General features: G+C 41.1%; 1 protein-coding gene across 2 annotated transcripts in view; it reads right to left on the reverse strand.

Annotated features, from left to right (window-relative positions):
* Nucleotides 1–17657, reverse strand: part of LOC126185198 (protein FAM214A) — a 240625-nt gene that overhangs the window by 39359 nt on the left and 183609 nt on the right. For both annotated transcript variants that reach the window (XM_049928074.1, XM_049928075.1), the window contains exon 9: nucleotides 13827–14021. In XM_049928074.1, the coding sequence (XP_049784031.1) occupies nucleotides 13827–14021 (195 nt within the window). The remainder of the gene's footprint in view (nucleotides 1–13826; nucleotides 14022–17657) is intronic.

A 17657-nucleotide genomic window follows, 5' to 3' on the forward strand; every position in this document is an offset into this window, starting at 1 on the left:
TTGCCCTGTGTCCCTTTTAACATTATTCCAAATTGTTTTAATTTTATCATCAGATGTGCTAATCTCAGACACAATGCACATACTTCTGGACTTTTTAATAACTTTTCTTAATACAGTGCAGTAGTTTTTATGTTTCACTGTTTTGGGGTGATTACTCCTCCTAGCTATAAGATGCATTTCCCTTTTCTGTTTGCAAGATATTTTTATCCTTTTAGTAAGCCATGGCTTCTTACATGGTTTCTTACAATTATATTCCACCATTTTCTTAGGGAAACGGTTTTCAAGTACACTCACAAAGGTATCACGAAATAGGTTAAATTTTAAATTAGCATCAGGTTCCCTGTACAGCTCATCCCAGTCTAACTGTTGCAAGCTTTCCCTAAAATTTTGAATAGTTAAATCGTTAATTGAACATATTATTTTGGAAGACTGTTTTGCATTACTGTATGGAGCTATATCATATACTGCAATTAGCTGTGTAACATGACCAGACAGACCATTCTTAACAGGATAAGTTTTTATCTGATTAAATTTATCTTGGTATATGAAAACATTATCTGTGTGCTGCTTTCCTGTACCACCTCAGTAGAAAAAATCAATAACTGACATCAAATTGAAAGAACAGAGTAATACTTCACGGCCAAGCTTTATATCGAACTCTTACAGAAAAATCTACATTGATATCCCCACAAACAAGAATTTGCTTTCCCCTGTCTGACAGATAGCACAACAAAGAACCCAAATTTTTGAAAAATAGTTGAAAATTTCCCAATGGGGACCTATACACGGCTACAAGTGTCTTCATAGGTGTGTCTCCTGCTGCATCAGCTAATTTGCTCCCCTATATTCCCACATGGCCATATGCCCAGCAGAATGCTACATTTCTCGCAGATACGGTAACTGATGAAAAGTGTCCTGAACTTTTTGAACAATTATATCTGCTACATATTAGTGCACGGTATACTGCCCAGGAGTAGGTAGTTCCAAAAACATGAGTAATTTAATGCCTTTGTCATACATCATTTGCTCCACTGGTGTAAGAATTTAGCACAAAAGACAGTAAACTCATTTGAAAAGTGGATCCTGAAGATACTATCTGGGAAAGGAACTATTTCACAGACAATACCACGGAACTCTTTGAAACTTCAGTTATACAAGTTCTGTAAGCAGATGAGCAGCTAATCTGCATGCATATAAATACAGAAAGCATTTAAGTGCGCGCACAAGTGCGCATGTTTTTTGGAGCACGAGGAGATTTTGTCTGACTATATATGTTTATCAGTCCCAGTACAGTGACTGAGTATAGAACTACTGGTCTAACTAAAGTCCTGACATTTGACTGTATCCAGTATCTTCAGGTGTGAATATAATTCAGATCCTTCTGCACTATGGTCATAAATTGAATGAGATTGAACAAAGTTTCTGTGAAGTTAGGGAAGAAAGGGAAGAAAGGAAAGTTATAGTTAAATGACCCAACAATGGAGGTGTCACTGGAGACTGAGCACAAGCTTAGATTAGAAAAGGAATTTGGCCATGACCTTTTCATGGTAGCTATTTAGAGAAACTGCAGAAAACCTACACTTGGATGGTTGAGGAGGAATCTGAGTTGTTCTACTCTTAAATGGAACTGTTTTGTCTGATCACTGCATCACCACTCAGTTTCCTATCAAATTGGAGGGGGCATTTCTGTTTGTTTTCCATATTTTGCCCTTAAGATATTCCCTTTCATTACGTCAAGTATCTCGAATGGTCTTGTTTTAATTCCTCTGAAATGAGATAGTTTATTAGGTCTTTTCAGTGAATCTGATGATTTTCTACTATTCTGAGTTTACACCTATATATCGTCAACAAAATACCCTCATGAATGTTGTCTTAATTCTGGAGTTCACTATCAATAAGACAGTCACCCAATTTCTTTTCTCTCATTCATCTTGCTACCTGCAGATATATAGCAGTTTTGAACAGAAAATGTAATCATGCATCCTTTTCATAGCCTTTGAGGCACTCACTGATCATTTTAACACTTTTTGATAATACAAGGGATACTTACTTTTAATGCTACCTTCCTCCCACCTAGAAGGGCTGTATTGTTATATTTGACAATTTTATTTGAGGGCTGATCAGGAAGCATGCCTTCTCCAGCATCTTTGACTGGTTAAGCATTAATACTATCTTGTTGTCTACCCAAGCCACTAGGAGTGTTAAAAATTTGACCATTGCATCCCATGCACATCCCACCAGCAAGCTAGGGATACACAAATACACTCAGGACACTGCACACCCTAACATCCTAAACATGCCAACCACTGCAGGTGCCCTAAAGGTTGCAATTCAACAACTAATCCTTATAACACATAACATTTCACAATCGGCCAAACTGTGGCCACTGAAGTACACTCAAATTTATAATAACAAATTACTTTCAGTATTGCCCAGCCCTAGTCGTGTAAAATGCCTGGACACTTTTTAGTGGTTGGGTAATGAAGTTGAGAGAGAGAGAGAGAGAGAGAGAGAGAGAGAGAGAGAGAGAGAGAGAGAATGGTTTTTGTGGTGTCACCGCCAGACACCACACTTGTTAGGTGGTAGCCTTTAAATCGGCCGCGGTCTGTTAGTATACGTCGGACCCGCGTGTCGCCACTATCAGTAATTGCAGACCGAGGGCCGCCACACGGCAGGTCTAGAGAGACTTCCTAGCACTCGCCCCAGTTGTACAACCGAATTTGCTAGCGATGGTTCACTGACAAAATACGCTCTCATTTGCTGAGACGATAGTTAGCATAGCCCTCAGCTACGTCATTTGCTACGACCTAGCAAGGCACCATTACCAGTTACTATTGATACTGAATTATGTACAGTGTAGAGCGACGCTCATCATTAATGGATTAAAGTTAAGTATTCCACCAGCTACGTCCGTTTTTCTAAAGTCTAATTTCCTTGCCCTGTTCCAGACCTCATGCCAGCCTGCGTGAGCTAAAACACGTGCCTTTCGGCTTCCTCTAGTACCCGGTGTTGGCTCTCCTGCCAACCCACAACAGTTTTTCTTTTTTTAAGTGTGCAAAAGCAACTAGGATCATATGCGCCTATGTTGGGACAGTAGAACATGCAAGACAAAGAGGAGTTAAAAACTACTGCACATTAATCCCAACTGATGGGAGAGAAGACAGCTAAAAAGAGGGACATGGAGGAAAGTCTATAAAGTATGCCATACACAGAAACGTAGGTCCCGAGCTAAAGATTAAATGCCCTTCGCCATATTGCTATGATGGGTTACTAAGTGAAATGTGGTTGAAGAGCCCGTGCACCCTTTGCTAAAATGGCCAGTAACTCAAACAGCAAGCATAAATGAGAACGTAAGTGGTTAAAAAAAGGGGCATTCCATCAGGACATGGCGAACTGTCTAAGGTTGAGGGCAATGAGCACAAAGTGGTGGGGGAGCACCACTTAACAAATGGTGATGGCTAAAAAGAGTGTGTCCTATATGCAACGTAGCTAAAATGATCTCCTCACAGCATGAGGGCCGAGAGGAGGTCGACCAAGACACTGGGAGAGGTTTAATAACTCTGAGCTTGTTCCCATGAAAGGATGACTAGTGGCAATGCCAAAGTGACACCAGCCTGCTGACAGATGGCAACACAGAGATCATCGGAGGGCATGTAAGAACCAGTGGGCTGAGGTACGAGGATTGCAGCTTTGGCAGCAGAGTAAGTGGCCTCGTTTCCTGTCTGACCCACATGACCACGAACCCACATAATCATCACAATGGCTCCATCATGAATGAGTAAGTGACAGCTTTCCTGGACCTGTTGCACTAAGGTATGGACAGTGTACAGCACACAGAGGCTTTGAAGGGCACAGAGAGCTGGAGCAGATGATGCAATTGAAAAGCCTGTGTTGCCAGGTGTACTGTGTGGCCTGATTCAGGGTGAAGAACTCTGCTGTAAATACTGAGCAGTGTCACGGAAGCCAATACTGAAAAATTGAATGTACCAATGACGAAGGCACAGAAGACACCACAGTCAGTCAGAGCCATCAGTGTGCACAAAGGTACTATCACGAAGGTCATGAAACTGAAGGTGATAGAGCAAGGTTGGAGTGGCAGCCTTAGAAAGAGAATGCAGGCCAAGGTGAACACGGGCCACTGCATGAAGCCAAGATGGTGAGGGGTTCACATCCATTGGAAGAGTGGCAGGGTAGCATGAAGTTCCCGGAGCAAGAGCAGAAAGCGAACTCCAGGAGGTAACAGAAGAGGGACGCATCCTATAATTGAGATCAAAGGAGTCATAGAAGAAAGAGGCATGGGATGGATGGTGACGGATAGCAGACAAACGGCATACGTATCTGCTGAGGAGAAAGTCATGGCAGTAGGACAGCGGTAATTTGGAAGCTTCTGCAACTATCAACTGGGCTAGCGTAAAAGACGCCGGTGGCGAAACGGATGTCATGATGGTGGATAGTATTGAGACAGCGTAAGAGGGACGGATGTGCAGATGCATAAACGAGCCGGCTGGGGTGGCTGATCAGTTCTAGGCACTACAGTTTGGAACTGCGCGACCACTACGGTCGCAGGTTCGAATCCTCCCTTGTGCATGGATGTGTGTGATGTCCTTAGGGTGGTTAGGTTTAAGCAGTTCTAAGTTCTAGGGGACTGATGACCTCAGAAGTTGAGTCCCATAGTGCTCAGAGCCACAGCCACAGTGCATAAACAAAACAACCATAGTTTAGTTTTGAACAGACAAGGGACCAGTACAAATGGAAGAAAGTAGTTTGATCTGCTCCCCAGAAAGTACCACTGAGGACACACAGGACACTGAGGGATTGCACGCAGCAGGTTGCCAGGTAAGACACATGAGAGGACCAAGAAAATTTCCTATTGAGCATGAGCCTCGCAAATTTTGTAGTTTCAATGAACGGAAGAGTAACAGGCCCAAGATGTAGAGACGGTGGAAGAAACCAATGGTGCCACCAGAAATTCAAATGAACGGTTTTGTCAGTAAAAAAGCCCAAGCCATTGTCGATGCTCCACGAGTAAAGACAACCGAGACATCACTGAAGATGCTGCTCAATGAGACAAGTCCATGGAGAGCTTCAATAGATGGCAAAATCGTCATTAAAAAGGGAGCTGGAGATTCCCAGCAAGACACAGGCCATTATAGGGTTAATGACAATAGCAAAGAGAACAGTGCTCAGGATGGAACCCTGAGGCACACCGTTTTCCTGGATAGATGTGTCCAACAAGGCAGAACCCACATGTACCTGGAAAATACTGTCTTAAAACTTCCTGAAGGAAACGGGGCATGCGGCCACAGAAGCCCCATGTGTAGAGAGAATGGGTGATACCAGTACTCCAACAGGTGTCATACGCTTTCTCCAAATCGATAAACACAGCCACAGTCTGGGATTTCTGCAGAAAACCATTCATGACAGGGGTGAACAAAGAGACGAGATGGTCAAAGCAGAACAGCGCACTCTAAATCCACTCTGTGCAGTGGTTAGCAAATTGCGAGGCTCAAGCCACCATACCAGCTGGGTACGAATCATAAATTCCATCACTTTGCTGGTGAGAGAAATGGGGAGGTTTGGTGTTTCTCCTTACTGGGCTTAGGTACAGGTATGGGTATAACAGTGGCTTCACGTCAGCATCTGGGAAACATGTCCTCTGCCCTGATGCTATTGTACATGAAACAAAAAAGAAAGGTGCTGCAACATCTGAATGTGAACATCGTCTGGCCCTGGGACAGAGTATCGGGATGAAGTGAGAGCATGATCTAGCTCCCTTATAGTAAAGGCGGCATTGTAGTGCTCGAGATCCTGAGAGGGTAAGGGTATCGCCCGAGTCTCCACCACTTGTTTCCAATGGAGAAAGGCAAGGTGATAGTGGGAGAAACTCAAAATCTCTGCAAAATGACAGCCCAAGGTGTTGGAGATAACAATAGGTGTCAGAAGGAAAATTGGTGAAAGAACATTGGTCCCAGAGAGCCATTGGAGGCTGGCCCACACAATGGAAGGAGGAGTGGAACTGTTGAAAGTACCTGTGAATGAAATCCAGCTAGCTTTATTGCTATCCCAAAGAAAACAACGACATTGGCACGCAACTATTTATAATGAATGCAGTTTGCCATCATAGGATGATGGTTAAAAATTCAGAGAGCACTGTGTGTGTGTGTGTGTGTGTGTGTGTGTGTGTGATGATGTTTGGTTTGTGGGGCGCTCAACTGCGTGGTTATCAGCGCCCGTACAATTTCCCAACCTTAGCTCAGTCCAATTTTGCCACTTTCCTGGATGATGATGAAATGATGAGGACAACACAAACACCCAGTCATCTCGAGGCAGGTGAAAATCCCTGACCCCGCCGGGAATCGAACCCGGGACCCCATGCTCGGGAAGCGAGAACGCTACCGCGAGACCACGAGCGGCGGACGCGTGTGTGTGTGTGTGTGTGTGTGTGTGTGTGTGTGTGTGTGTGTGTGTGTGTGTGTGTGTGTGTGTGTGTGTTGCGGGGGAAATAGGTTTGCGTGTAGTCTGAAAGGACCATGGGTGCTCCCATGTTAAGGCTGATGAGGGTTAGGTTAGTGTTGTTTAACGTCCTGTCGACAACGAGGTCATTAGAGACGGAGCGCAAGCTCGGGTTAGGGAAGGATGGGGAAGGAAATCGGCCGTGCCCTTTCAAAGGAACCATCCCGGCATTTGCCTGAAACGATTTAGGGAAATCACGGAAAACCTAAATCAGGATGGCTGGAGACGAGATTTAACCGTCGTCCTCCCAAATGCGCTGATGAGGGTACGGTGACTGAGAAGGTCACCACTTCTCAGACAGGTTCAAGGCAAGCCCCAAAGTGAATGGTGCAGAAAGGGGGGAGGGAGTTACCCAATAAGCTGGAGGTATCTGCCCTGGTGACATCAAATGACAAAGGGATGTAAACGGTACAAAGGGAAAAGGTCAAGTGAGAAAGGAAAAAGCAGACTGCAACAGCTTGGAGCCGGATAGTCAGGGAGATGGGTCGAGTATGATCATCATCCCAGATGAGCATCACAACTCGCCCATGAGATGGAATGGCATCCTCGAGGAAGGGGGGGGGGGGGGGGGGGGGGTGGAAGGAGGTTCAAAGCAGACCGGGAAGAAATACCAAGGGCTCCAAGTGGTCGTGAGGATGGAATTTTGTTTCCTGGTGTCAGAGCCCAAGGGGACGCTGCAATTCTAAGAGCAGTGATAAGTCCCCTTTGTTGGATCGAAAGCCATGAACATCCCATTGTAGGAGAGTCATGATGACGAAAAAAATGAAGGGGTGTCACCTCAGTGGCTGCCGAGTGCCAGCTTTCGAAGACTCAATGCTACAGGTCACAGAGGGTGGAGGATCCTGTTCCGTCTTGTTCTGTCTGTCAGCAGAGTTCAGGGCAGAAAAATTGCTGGTGGTGCGCGCCAGCGACATGGAGGTTGGCCAGGCAAGGGTATCTTGTGGTGACATCACTGAAGAGGATCTCAGAGTCAGTGAAGGAGAAGACCATATGTGGTTGTTTGACTTCTTGGAGCAAGATGTAGCAAGAACAGTACTGTAGGTGCCAGATGGTAGAACACAGGGTTTCCAACTAACCAATAACTTGCGAGCGACCAGGTGACACACTTTTTCCTTCACCCGTATCTCCCAGATAGCCCACTCATCAAGATACATGGGACAATCTCTGGAGGAGGCAGCATGGTCACCACAGTAGTTTATACAGTGGGAAGGAGGAGGTAGACAATTGACCTTATGAGCATCCCTACCACAGGTTACACATTTGGCCAAGTTTTGACAGGACGTTTGAGTGTGCTTGAAATGATAACGTGACAGAAGAACTACTCTTTCAACAGTGGCTAAAGAGTGTGTGTGTGGGCACTAAGGATGCATCTACTTTTTTCATCGCCCAATGGACTGCACTGACACCCTGATCAGAGAGGTGCGTTTTGATTTCTGCCTAAGTTGGACCACCGAGTAGCCTAGTGTAAATAACGCCACGGGAAGAATTCATCGTTCGATGGGCCTTGACACAAACAGGATAGTGGTGGAGCAGCGAAGCTGCAAGCAGTTGTGCTTGAGAACTGGAAGTAGTCTCCAAAAGCAAAGTGTCATTTTGTAAACGAGAGCAGGATTTCATGGGAGCCAGCAATTGCAACAACACCTTTCTGAATAATAACTGGATTTACAATAGCAAAGGATTGACTGTCTTCAGTACGAGAAACCATGAGTAATCATGCTGCAACTTTGGGGGGAGGGGGGGGGGGAGGGGGAGGGGCTGAATAGTTAGCCTCATTCCATTTACGTTTGGTGGACACTGACGGTGAAAAAAAGATAATTGGCTCATTGCGAGAAAAATTCCCCTTGCCAGCATCTCCAATGGCATGCTCCTTCCAACTGGGGGGCTCCCCTCAGAAAGGGGTGCACCCACCTTAGGTTATTGTTCACACCTCAGGTCACAACTCCCAGTCACCTGACAGAAGGACCAATCGACAATTTAGGAAGGTAGCAGCTCAGGCAAGAAGTACCAGGGGGTATGTGTGAACCATGTCAACATGGGGCTGGGAAGTACGCATTGCCCAGTCACCTGTTATGCTTCAGAGATGTGGGCTGGCCTTCAGGAGCGCACAGGGAGGAAGGAAAAAAAAAGAGGAACCTCAAATGTTGAAGCAGAGTAAGGATAGGAGAAGGGGAATGAAAGAAAGAAAGAAAGCATGGAAGACAGTGGAGAGATTGTTCTGATATCGACGACTGAATATGCAGAACACATTTCCTACAACATTCCACACATGATCCCCAGGGAAAGGGAAAAAGAATAGCAAGAGGACAGACATGCAGCACAGAAGGGAAAAGATGCTGCAAAGGCTGGGGCCCCATGGAAGCCAAGCACAAACCTACTACAGAATGGAGAGTAATAAAAAAAATGAAATAAAAGAAGAGCTTCTCTCTTTTTTCCTTAGCAATAAAGGCAGTGAATCATATACATATGTTTAAGCACAAATATTTATTAACTTTCAATATCAGGAGTATCATCTCATCCCTTATTTTTATTGGTAAATTACAGATTCGGGAGTAAAAGCTTTAAAAAGTCCTTTTTTATAAATGTCGAGATTCTGGGCATTTCAAATTGCTTTGGGCAAATGTCCATCTATAAATTTCCTGCCCGTTGGGCATTTGCGTGGCCCACATCACTACCCAACCAGACCAAGAGAAGCCTTTGCTTTCCCATAACTATTCAGGCAAAATCTCTCTGGTGGGGGGGGAGAGGGGGGGGGGAAAGAGAGAGAGAGAGAGAGAGAGAGAGAGAGAGAGAGAGGAGAAGAAGAATAGAAAAAGCCACACAAGTTTACTACAACAAGTCCCTCTTTTTAAGATGGAGTTGGTTCCAGTTACCAGAATGTGAAACATTCAATGAACTAAAAAAAACACAAACGACAGTGTGATTTGTGGACTACGGTGTGGAAACTTTTTTCACAGTGATTGAGTTACCTTAATAACATCAAAGTTCGCTTGGTAAATAGTTCAAAAGAATGGATTAAGTTCTGCTGTGATGCATGTGAAGCTAGGTAACAAACTGAACTTTGAGAAGTAGCATCTGCAGTGAAACATCAAGAGTCTATGTGTAGCCAAGTACATTAACAATGAAATAGTGAAGACAGGCGACAATGTTACAAAGTATAGTGAGCATAAAAGTTTTGTTACACAAGACAAATCATGAAAATCACCTTGCAACCACTACTGGAAGCAGAAAACAATGCTTCTAATGTAACTAACACAAAAAAATCATTTGGAATAAACAGAGTCAGTTGAAAATTTAGTTAAAAATTGACTCATATAATGAAAGATAATTTGGAAATGAGGATGCAACTCTACAGTGATCACTAAAAATTATAGTTTAGAAAAGCTAGTGTCACATCTGACAAAGCCATCTCTTGAAATAAGTGGAAAAGTGCAGAAAAGTAATTAACTGTTCAAAGTGGTCCCACTAAATGCTTAAATGCAGATCAACAGCTCGTTACTGAGTCTGAATATTTGTACCAGAGCTGCGTGTTACAAAGTTCAATCAATGTGTGACTAATACTGCTTTTTTAAAAAACTGGTAGCAGTAATGATTTTAGTCTTTCAGAAGTGAAACTTTCACCTGTTAGAAATACAGAATGACATGAGATACATTATAGGAAAAGAACTGCTCATTTTAGTGATAAGTAAACCCCATCTGCTATGGCAGAATGTATGTGTAGAACCAAAAATGCCATATAAGGCTGTGCTTCAGCTTCCTGTTGAGAAAGAACCACCAATAGTTGTAGCATCTGCCATGGTATCTGTCAGAAACAGAAAAAAAATCTGAGAATAAGCACTAGTGGTGAGCAAGGAGTGCTACACAGAGAGAAAAGGGCATACCTCCATTTAGGAAAAGTGAAAAAATGCACAACTGAAAACGTGAAGAAAATGTTTTGAGGTTATAGCAAATTTCAAGTACAGAAACTAGAAACCAACAGTGTAAATAGCAGTTTCTAGATTGGTGTCTACTTTCATCTAAAGAACAGGCAAATTGACACTGTTATATGACCCAAGAATGTTTTAATAAGGCATTTTTTATTCCGAAGATTAACCAGTGCCCCTATAAAATTGAAAATCAGAGCCACTGATTATCCCACAGAAAAGATGTTGGTGCTGACAGTAATATGTCATTAGTTATAACAAGTGTTAATGTGCAGTGTTTATGAACCAAAGGTAGACTTCTCGTGATTCTTTATAGAAGAAGTTAAATCAAATGTTTTATGTATCTGTGAGCACTGGCTCAGTGAGGCAGAAGATTATTATTACAGATCTGTTGAATATTTGGATATGGTAAATGCATGGTATCTAATTACAACAACCTGTGGTGGTGTGTCAGTGTACGCAAAGTATTAACAAGCATTGATCTCGTTGTTACTCTGTGTACCATTCACAATGTGGTAACTTTGGAGAGGGGTCTTTATGAGCTTAATAAACAGTTATGCGCTGTTAGTGGTCAACGAACACCCAACAAGGGATGATGTAAACACTTATCACCGACCTCAATAGTTGTGATTATAGTGTCAAGAGTAGTTGAACCAATGACTGCAGTTCACAGGACATCAGTAATGGAACTCAACATGAAGAGTAAGAGTAAATTGCAATGAGTACATGGCATTCAAATTAAACATTCAGAAGAAGGATTATTAAATAAGACAGACTAAATAACCCTAAAGCAGCACTGTCTCTTGTAAATTTGCAGCAGAAACGGGGGCCAATGACTCATTTAAATGTGTGTTCCAAACTTTAAGAATGAAATTTGATGACATATGCGGTTGGATAGAAATTTTTCTAACAGACAGGGAGCAGTATGTCATCCTAAATGGGGTTACTTCAACAGAAACAAGCGTAACTTCAAGTGTGCCCCAGGGAAGCGCGATAGGTCCTCTGCTTTTTACGATTTACATAAATGATCTGGTTGATGGTATTGACAGCTGCCTGAGAATATTTGCCAATGATGCTGTAGTCTACGGGAAAGTAGTACCACACTAAAGTTGTGAACAAATCAATGAGGATTTGCAGAAAATAAATGCGTGGTGTAATGACTGGCAGTTATCTCTCAATAATAGTAAGTGTAACCTACTGCATATAACAAGGCAAAAATCCCCATTAATGTACGAGTACAAAATAAATGCCCAGCCTTTGGAAGCAGTAATGTCCGTCTTTCAAAATGATCTCAAATGGAATGATCAAATTACACAAGTAATAGGTAAGGCGAACTCTAGATTGCAGTTTATTGGTAGAATCCTGAAGCGATGCAGTCCTTCAACAAAGGAAATAGCTTACAATACGTTAGTTCGTCCAGTCTTAGAGTATTGTTCGTCTGTATGGGACCTGTATCAGTTGGGTCCGATTCAAGAGATTGAGAAGGTCCAAAGAAGAGCAGGAAGATTTGTGGATTTGTGACTGGTACATTTAGCCATCACGAGGGCGTTACAAATATCATAGAAGGTTTGAAGTGGGACACACTTGCAGATAGACGGCGCACTAAACAGAAGGGGCTGCTCACTAAATTCCAAAATCCGATCTTCACCGAGGATGTAGAGCATATATTATTACCACCAACTTTCAAATCGTGCAATGATCACAATTCAAAGATAAGGGAAATAAGAGCTCGTACTGAGATGTTCAGACAGTCATTTCTCCCTCGCACAATCCACGAGGGAAACAGAGAGGGGTGGGGGGGTGGGGGGGGAGGAGAATGATTTTGGCACGAATTGTGCCCTCCGCCACACACCACTTGGTGGCTAGCAGAGTATATATATGTAGATGTGGATGTAGACGCAGTCTAAATAAAAGACTACCCGTGTGAAGTGTCCTGTTTCAGACTAATTCCAATAATTTCAATTATAGCTAAAGTTACGGGCTCTGTGATGAAACACCAGATACTAAATTATTTTGGAGGCAATGACCTCTTCCAGGAAACAGCACAGTTTTCACAAAGGAAAGTCAATGAAGACAGTGTGTGGCACTGACACTCTGTGATCTTAGCAACACATTTGAATGCATCTCGCACAAGATATTGCTTAATAAGCTGAAGTGTTATGGTACTGGAGGTGATGTTCTGGCAACTCTTTAGTCTTATCTTGAAAACTGAAGGCAGGTAGTATCAGCCCATAGAGCAATCTCTCATGAACAGAAACATGAGCATGGCATACACCAGGGATCCATCACAGGACCTCTCCTGTTTATTATTAATGTCAATGATATAGGTTGTAACAACCACATGTTACAGTTTGCTGATGACACCATCCTTTTTGCCAAAGGAAAAACTGCTCCAGAAGCTCTACAAGCTCTCTTTGAAAACATCGAAGGGTAGTTTATCAAAAACCAAATGAAAATGAATTAAGAAAAAAAGACACCACACAAGTCACGCAGCCTCAGCAATGTTGGATGCCAGAATAATATGGAGGCTGTCAAACTGCTGGGATTCATGACTGACAGCAACCTACCAATCAATGAGCGCACAATGTATGTGTGCTCCAAGCTTTCCCATGTAATATACCTCCTAAGGAAGCTAAAGGGTTTATTAACTGACCAGTACCTTATAGCATTGTATTATGCACTATTTCATAGCACATTAATTATGACCTGCTGTTATGGGGACACACTTTAGGTTGCAAGGACATGTTAATACTAAAAGGAAGAGGAGGGGGCAGGGGGGGGGGCACACTTTCATGATCAACACTTCACACAAAAGACTGGAGCACTGCAAGCTTATATTTACACAGTTAGGAATAATGACCATTTTCAGGCATTATTTGTGTTCATGCCTCATCAGTGTAAGACTAAACCAAGGGACTTTCAGCATGAGGCAAGAAATACATACTTATGACATCTGCAACAAGAGAAATGTTGAAATATCAAGATGCCAATTGTTTGGAATGCAAGGTAGTTTTCCAACACTTGCTCTAACAATATTCAAAATGCTGCCTGGAAAAGTGCACTGTGTGCTACCAGAAACATTCAAAAGGAAAATTGCACGACTTTAAACAGCACCCTTTATACTCCATTGAAGAATTTTTCACCAGTGATTCAACTAAATAATATTGTTTCCCTATCACTGTGAACAATTTTCTTCATATGTTATACAAGAAACAGTAAAAACTCATACATATGTATGTACATAATTTTGACACTGTCTGTCCAGTCATGACAGATCTAGTAATAAATTAATAATACAGAAATTAAAAATGACTAGTGATCAGCAATGCAAGTGAAGTAATTACATTATATTCATAAACAATAAGCCAAACAAATTGACAGAAGCAATCAGACCTGTATCCTTGATGTCCCTGCGTCTAAGTGTAGCGTGCCTTCCCCTGCGCCGCCCAGTTTCTGGTGCTGACACATCGCATCTGCTGCTGCTCCCACTGCCGCTGCTGCTGCTGCTACTGCTGCTGCTTGTGCTACTGCTACTACTGCTTCTACTGCCACAACTGCCACTCACGCCATGATTGTCATCTTCATTTTCTGTAACAAGCCATTTGCTTGCTAGGAAGTCCACATATATTTAAACAGTATAATAAGTAAACACAAACAGACAACTTCATTTTGACTTTTGTAATTACAGTAACAACAATAAAATTTAGAACAACATGCCCCCTTGTTAAATTAAAATCACAAATTATGTATTCTAAGGTGAGCTATAAAATCCAAAGTACACACACATTTTACTCTGTTCAGGCCTAAAACAAAGAATCAGTCAGATCTGTACCATGTTTTAATGGCAATAAGATGGTACTCAGGTGCTGAAACATGACCTTTGCTCGTGGGGGTGGGAGGGAGGGAGAAAGAATCTTTGATCTTTCACAAATATGGGAAAATAATAATTATAAAAGTTTCAAGATCCAACATTATTATTACAAAAGAATTTTTTTTTATATATACTAGCAATTCACTGCAAGATTAAAGTGGCACACAAGGAAGACAACATCCACTATTACTATCATCCAACATTACTGTTATCCAAGTAGTGTCTTGACCTGCTTTCAAACAGTTCCACTCAAATGCCCCATCATTTGTTTCCTGGAGGTTCATTCCCCCACATATACTACTAGTCTTTTTCACATTTGGTTTCTTATCTCTCTTAGCATTTATAGAAACCTATGTCAACTTTACATTAATTTACCAAATGTTTTCTAATTCATTTTCCAAAATGTGCATGCTTCTAACATTAGGAGCATGTATCAGAGTTTACTCTAGAATTTACAGTAGTCATAATAGTCATAAACGTGCAACAAAATTTATTTAGGTCTAAAAAACACTTTCTGGACAAACAGATGACAATGAATGAATCACCCTTATGAGACATCCATATAGGGTGACAGCACTTATGTCTGAATCTCTCCTTCAGTTACACTCTGGAGTACATGCACCATATTGAAAACCATTAGTGACTTTCAGTCTTAAATATTCACTTATGCTTATGTACAAGAGTTGAATGATAAGTAATGGCTCCACGTACAGCACTCCTGAATATGCCATTCTCCTGGAGATGCCATACTTGCCCAGTTTCTCCTTCATAAATGTTTTGAAGGGACAGCATCATCTAAACAAGCTGAGCATTTCATCAATGGTGAGGTGCACTCCTAGTTTATATAATAATGGAAACCTATTGTTCACTTTGTTGGAAACTTCAGCGACTACTATGGACTTCTCTGCTTCCTCTCTCAGCTGTTGAGTAGTTTTGACATCAATCATAATGATTTTAATAAGTTCCTTGAAATGTTCTCTTGCCATAATATTCTTGTAAATAGGTGACCCATTAGGTTTGACCAGAGATTGTAAACATTCAAAGAATTGTCCTTATTTGTACCCAGAAGTAATAGTATTCCTACAAAGGCATACAACAGAGTGGTGTTGTGAGTTTCAGCCTGTCACAAAGTCAAATTTTGCAGCCTGGGATTTTCATCCATTCCAAAGAAGTCTTTAGGGACACCACTAGAAATACAGACAATGTTGAAGACCTGGTTGGAGAAACACATGTGGAGATTTCAATGAAACGTTTTTACTCACTGTCTAAAGGGTGTCCAGTTATGTGACAAATATACTGGAAATAATATCATAAGTTTGGTTTCATTCACTAAATTAGTCCTATTCAGTGCCTTGTACTGTGCAGAGGTATTAATTGTCACCCCAATCATCGTATCATTGTAAGTAGCACTAAACTTACCAGATTTTTTCCAATTAGTGATTTTTTCAGTTTTCAGTGAAAATGTTCAGTGTATTCTCTCAGTGAGATACCTAAATAGGATCAAATTACAGTTTAGTGAAGGAGCACAGAAGAAGGTGAAGAGTAGAGTATAACATCCTTTCAAAAAAGAAGTCTCTCAGGTAGAGCACAAGCTCAGATTGTCAGTGGATGGGGAAAGAAACCAACTATCATTTCTAAAGGAACTGTACCAGCATCTGCACCACATGGTTTACAGAAATCACAGAATCTTTATACAAACGGCCAAATGGGCACTTCAACTGCCATCTTCCCAAAAGAGAATCCGGTGATTTAACTGCTGAATACTTTTCTCTGTAGCTTAGCAATGAACCATGCCTCTTTTACAACAACTTTTTATTTTACTGGAAAAGAAGGCTGACTATTATCTATGCTTATACCAATATAGTGTGCCATGTCATTGGTCTGGAGAAGAAAAATTGCAATTGCTTTATTTTAAATTAAGTACTGTTGAGTGCCCAAAAGCTCCAAGTTATTAATGGCATTATCAGACAACGTCTTTACAATTCGTAAATCTTGGACCCAAGAAGGTAATGTATTTTCCCTTTGACTGCAAATGTTCTTACAAACACTCTATCCTTTAGCTGTACTCAGTGAACAGTTATCTATGGTTAAGAAGTACAGCAAAAATCATCGGATCTGACAAGCACGTGAACACTTCTAATCTTTCAGCTCTCTAACAGTGTACAAATTATCAGTGAAACTTGAATGGAAACTTCATTAGGAAACTTATGACTTTGCTTTTATTTGAAGTTTATAGTTGCATCAATTGTAAAATCACGAAGTACTCAACTGTCACTTTATAATTGTTCATAATTGGCCAGTCACTTTACCATCTGACCTACAGTCTGGTTTCCACATTTCTCACCGACTCACTGACTAATTTGAGTTAAGTCACTACTACACCATAGTTTGTCCAATGAATATCTTTCTATGTTCCATGTGTATCAGCTGAATCCCTTTGTTGAAGACTTGCAATCTACCCTTTGTTTAAATACATCCATTCAGGACTGTTCTATTTTTTAAATATAGCAATATGGAATAGTTCCACTTGCTCTGTTATAACTCCGATTACAAATACCTTTTATCTTTTTTCACTTATCTAATACATGTGCCTCATGTAAATGAAATATGAAGTATCTTTTACAAACTTTATGTTTATAATCATTATCGTTGAGAGTGCGACTTAGAACTGATGAGAATATTGATTTAAAAACTCTATAGAAACATTTATCTTGTGAGAATATTCGAAAGTTAAGACAATCTAGAACTGCAAGCCCTTGAAAAATGTCAGCCCACTAACAACTGTTCATTTCAGAACTGACATAACTTATTTTAAAGCCTTGTTTCTCTACAAAAAATGTTTTGTCTTTAAAAATTTTGTAGTGCAGGAAATGTATCTACTCTAAATATATATTAACACAAGAAGAATAGCGTGGAATCCTTTCAAAAAAAAAAAAAATAAATAAAAGGATCTCAATATGGTCACATTTTTCTGTATCTAAAAAAATTTTCAATAGTAGCAAAACTTTGGGGAGAAAAGTTCATACCCAAAGTCTGCTCCAGAACATGGAAACAAGTACCAATGCCATTCAAAGAATATAGAGCCAACAGTTAAAATTAACTCCATTAGCAAATGAGTCTACATACTGCCTACTTTTCCAATCTTTCATTTTGCTATTGAATATAGATCTGCTTTCTATCTGAACATTTTATAAAAACTCCACTGAGATGGCTTCATAACAGCCAAATGTACTTAAATCATCAGAATAGATTAGCAGTAATTATTACAAGTTGTCTCTCTTGTCATTTAGAGTAGACTCAGTGGAGTCTTTGAGGATGCTGATCTTAATCAACTTCAGAAACTGTAAGGGGCA

Source organism: Schistocerca cancellata, chromosome 4 (genome assembly GCF_023864275.1).
Source record: "Schistocerca cancellata isolate TAMUIC-IGC-003103 chromosome 4, iqSchCanc2.1, whole genome shotgun sequence".
NCBI classification, from domain to species: domain Eukaryota; kingdom Metazoa; phylum Arthropoda; class Insecta; order Orthoptera; family Acrididae; genus Schistocerca; species Schistocerca cancellata.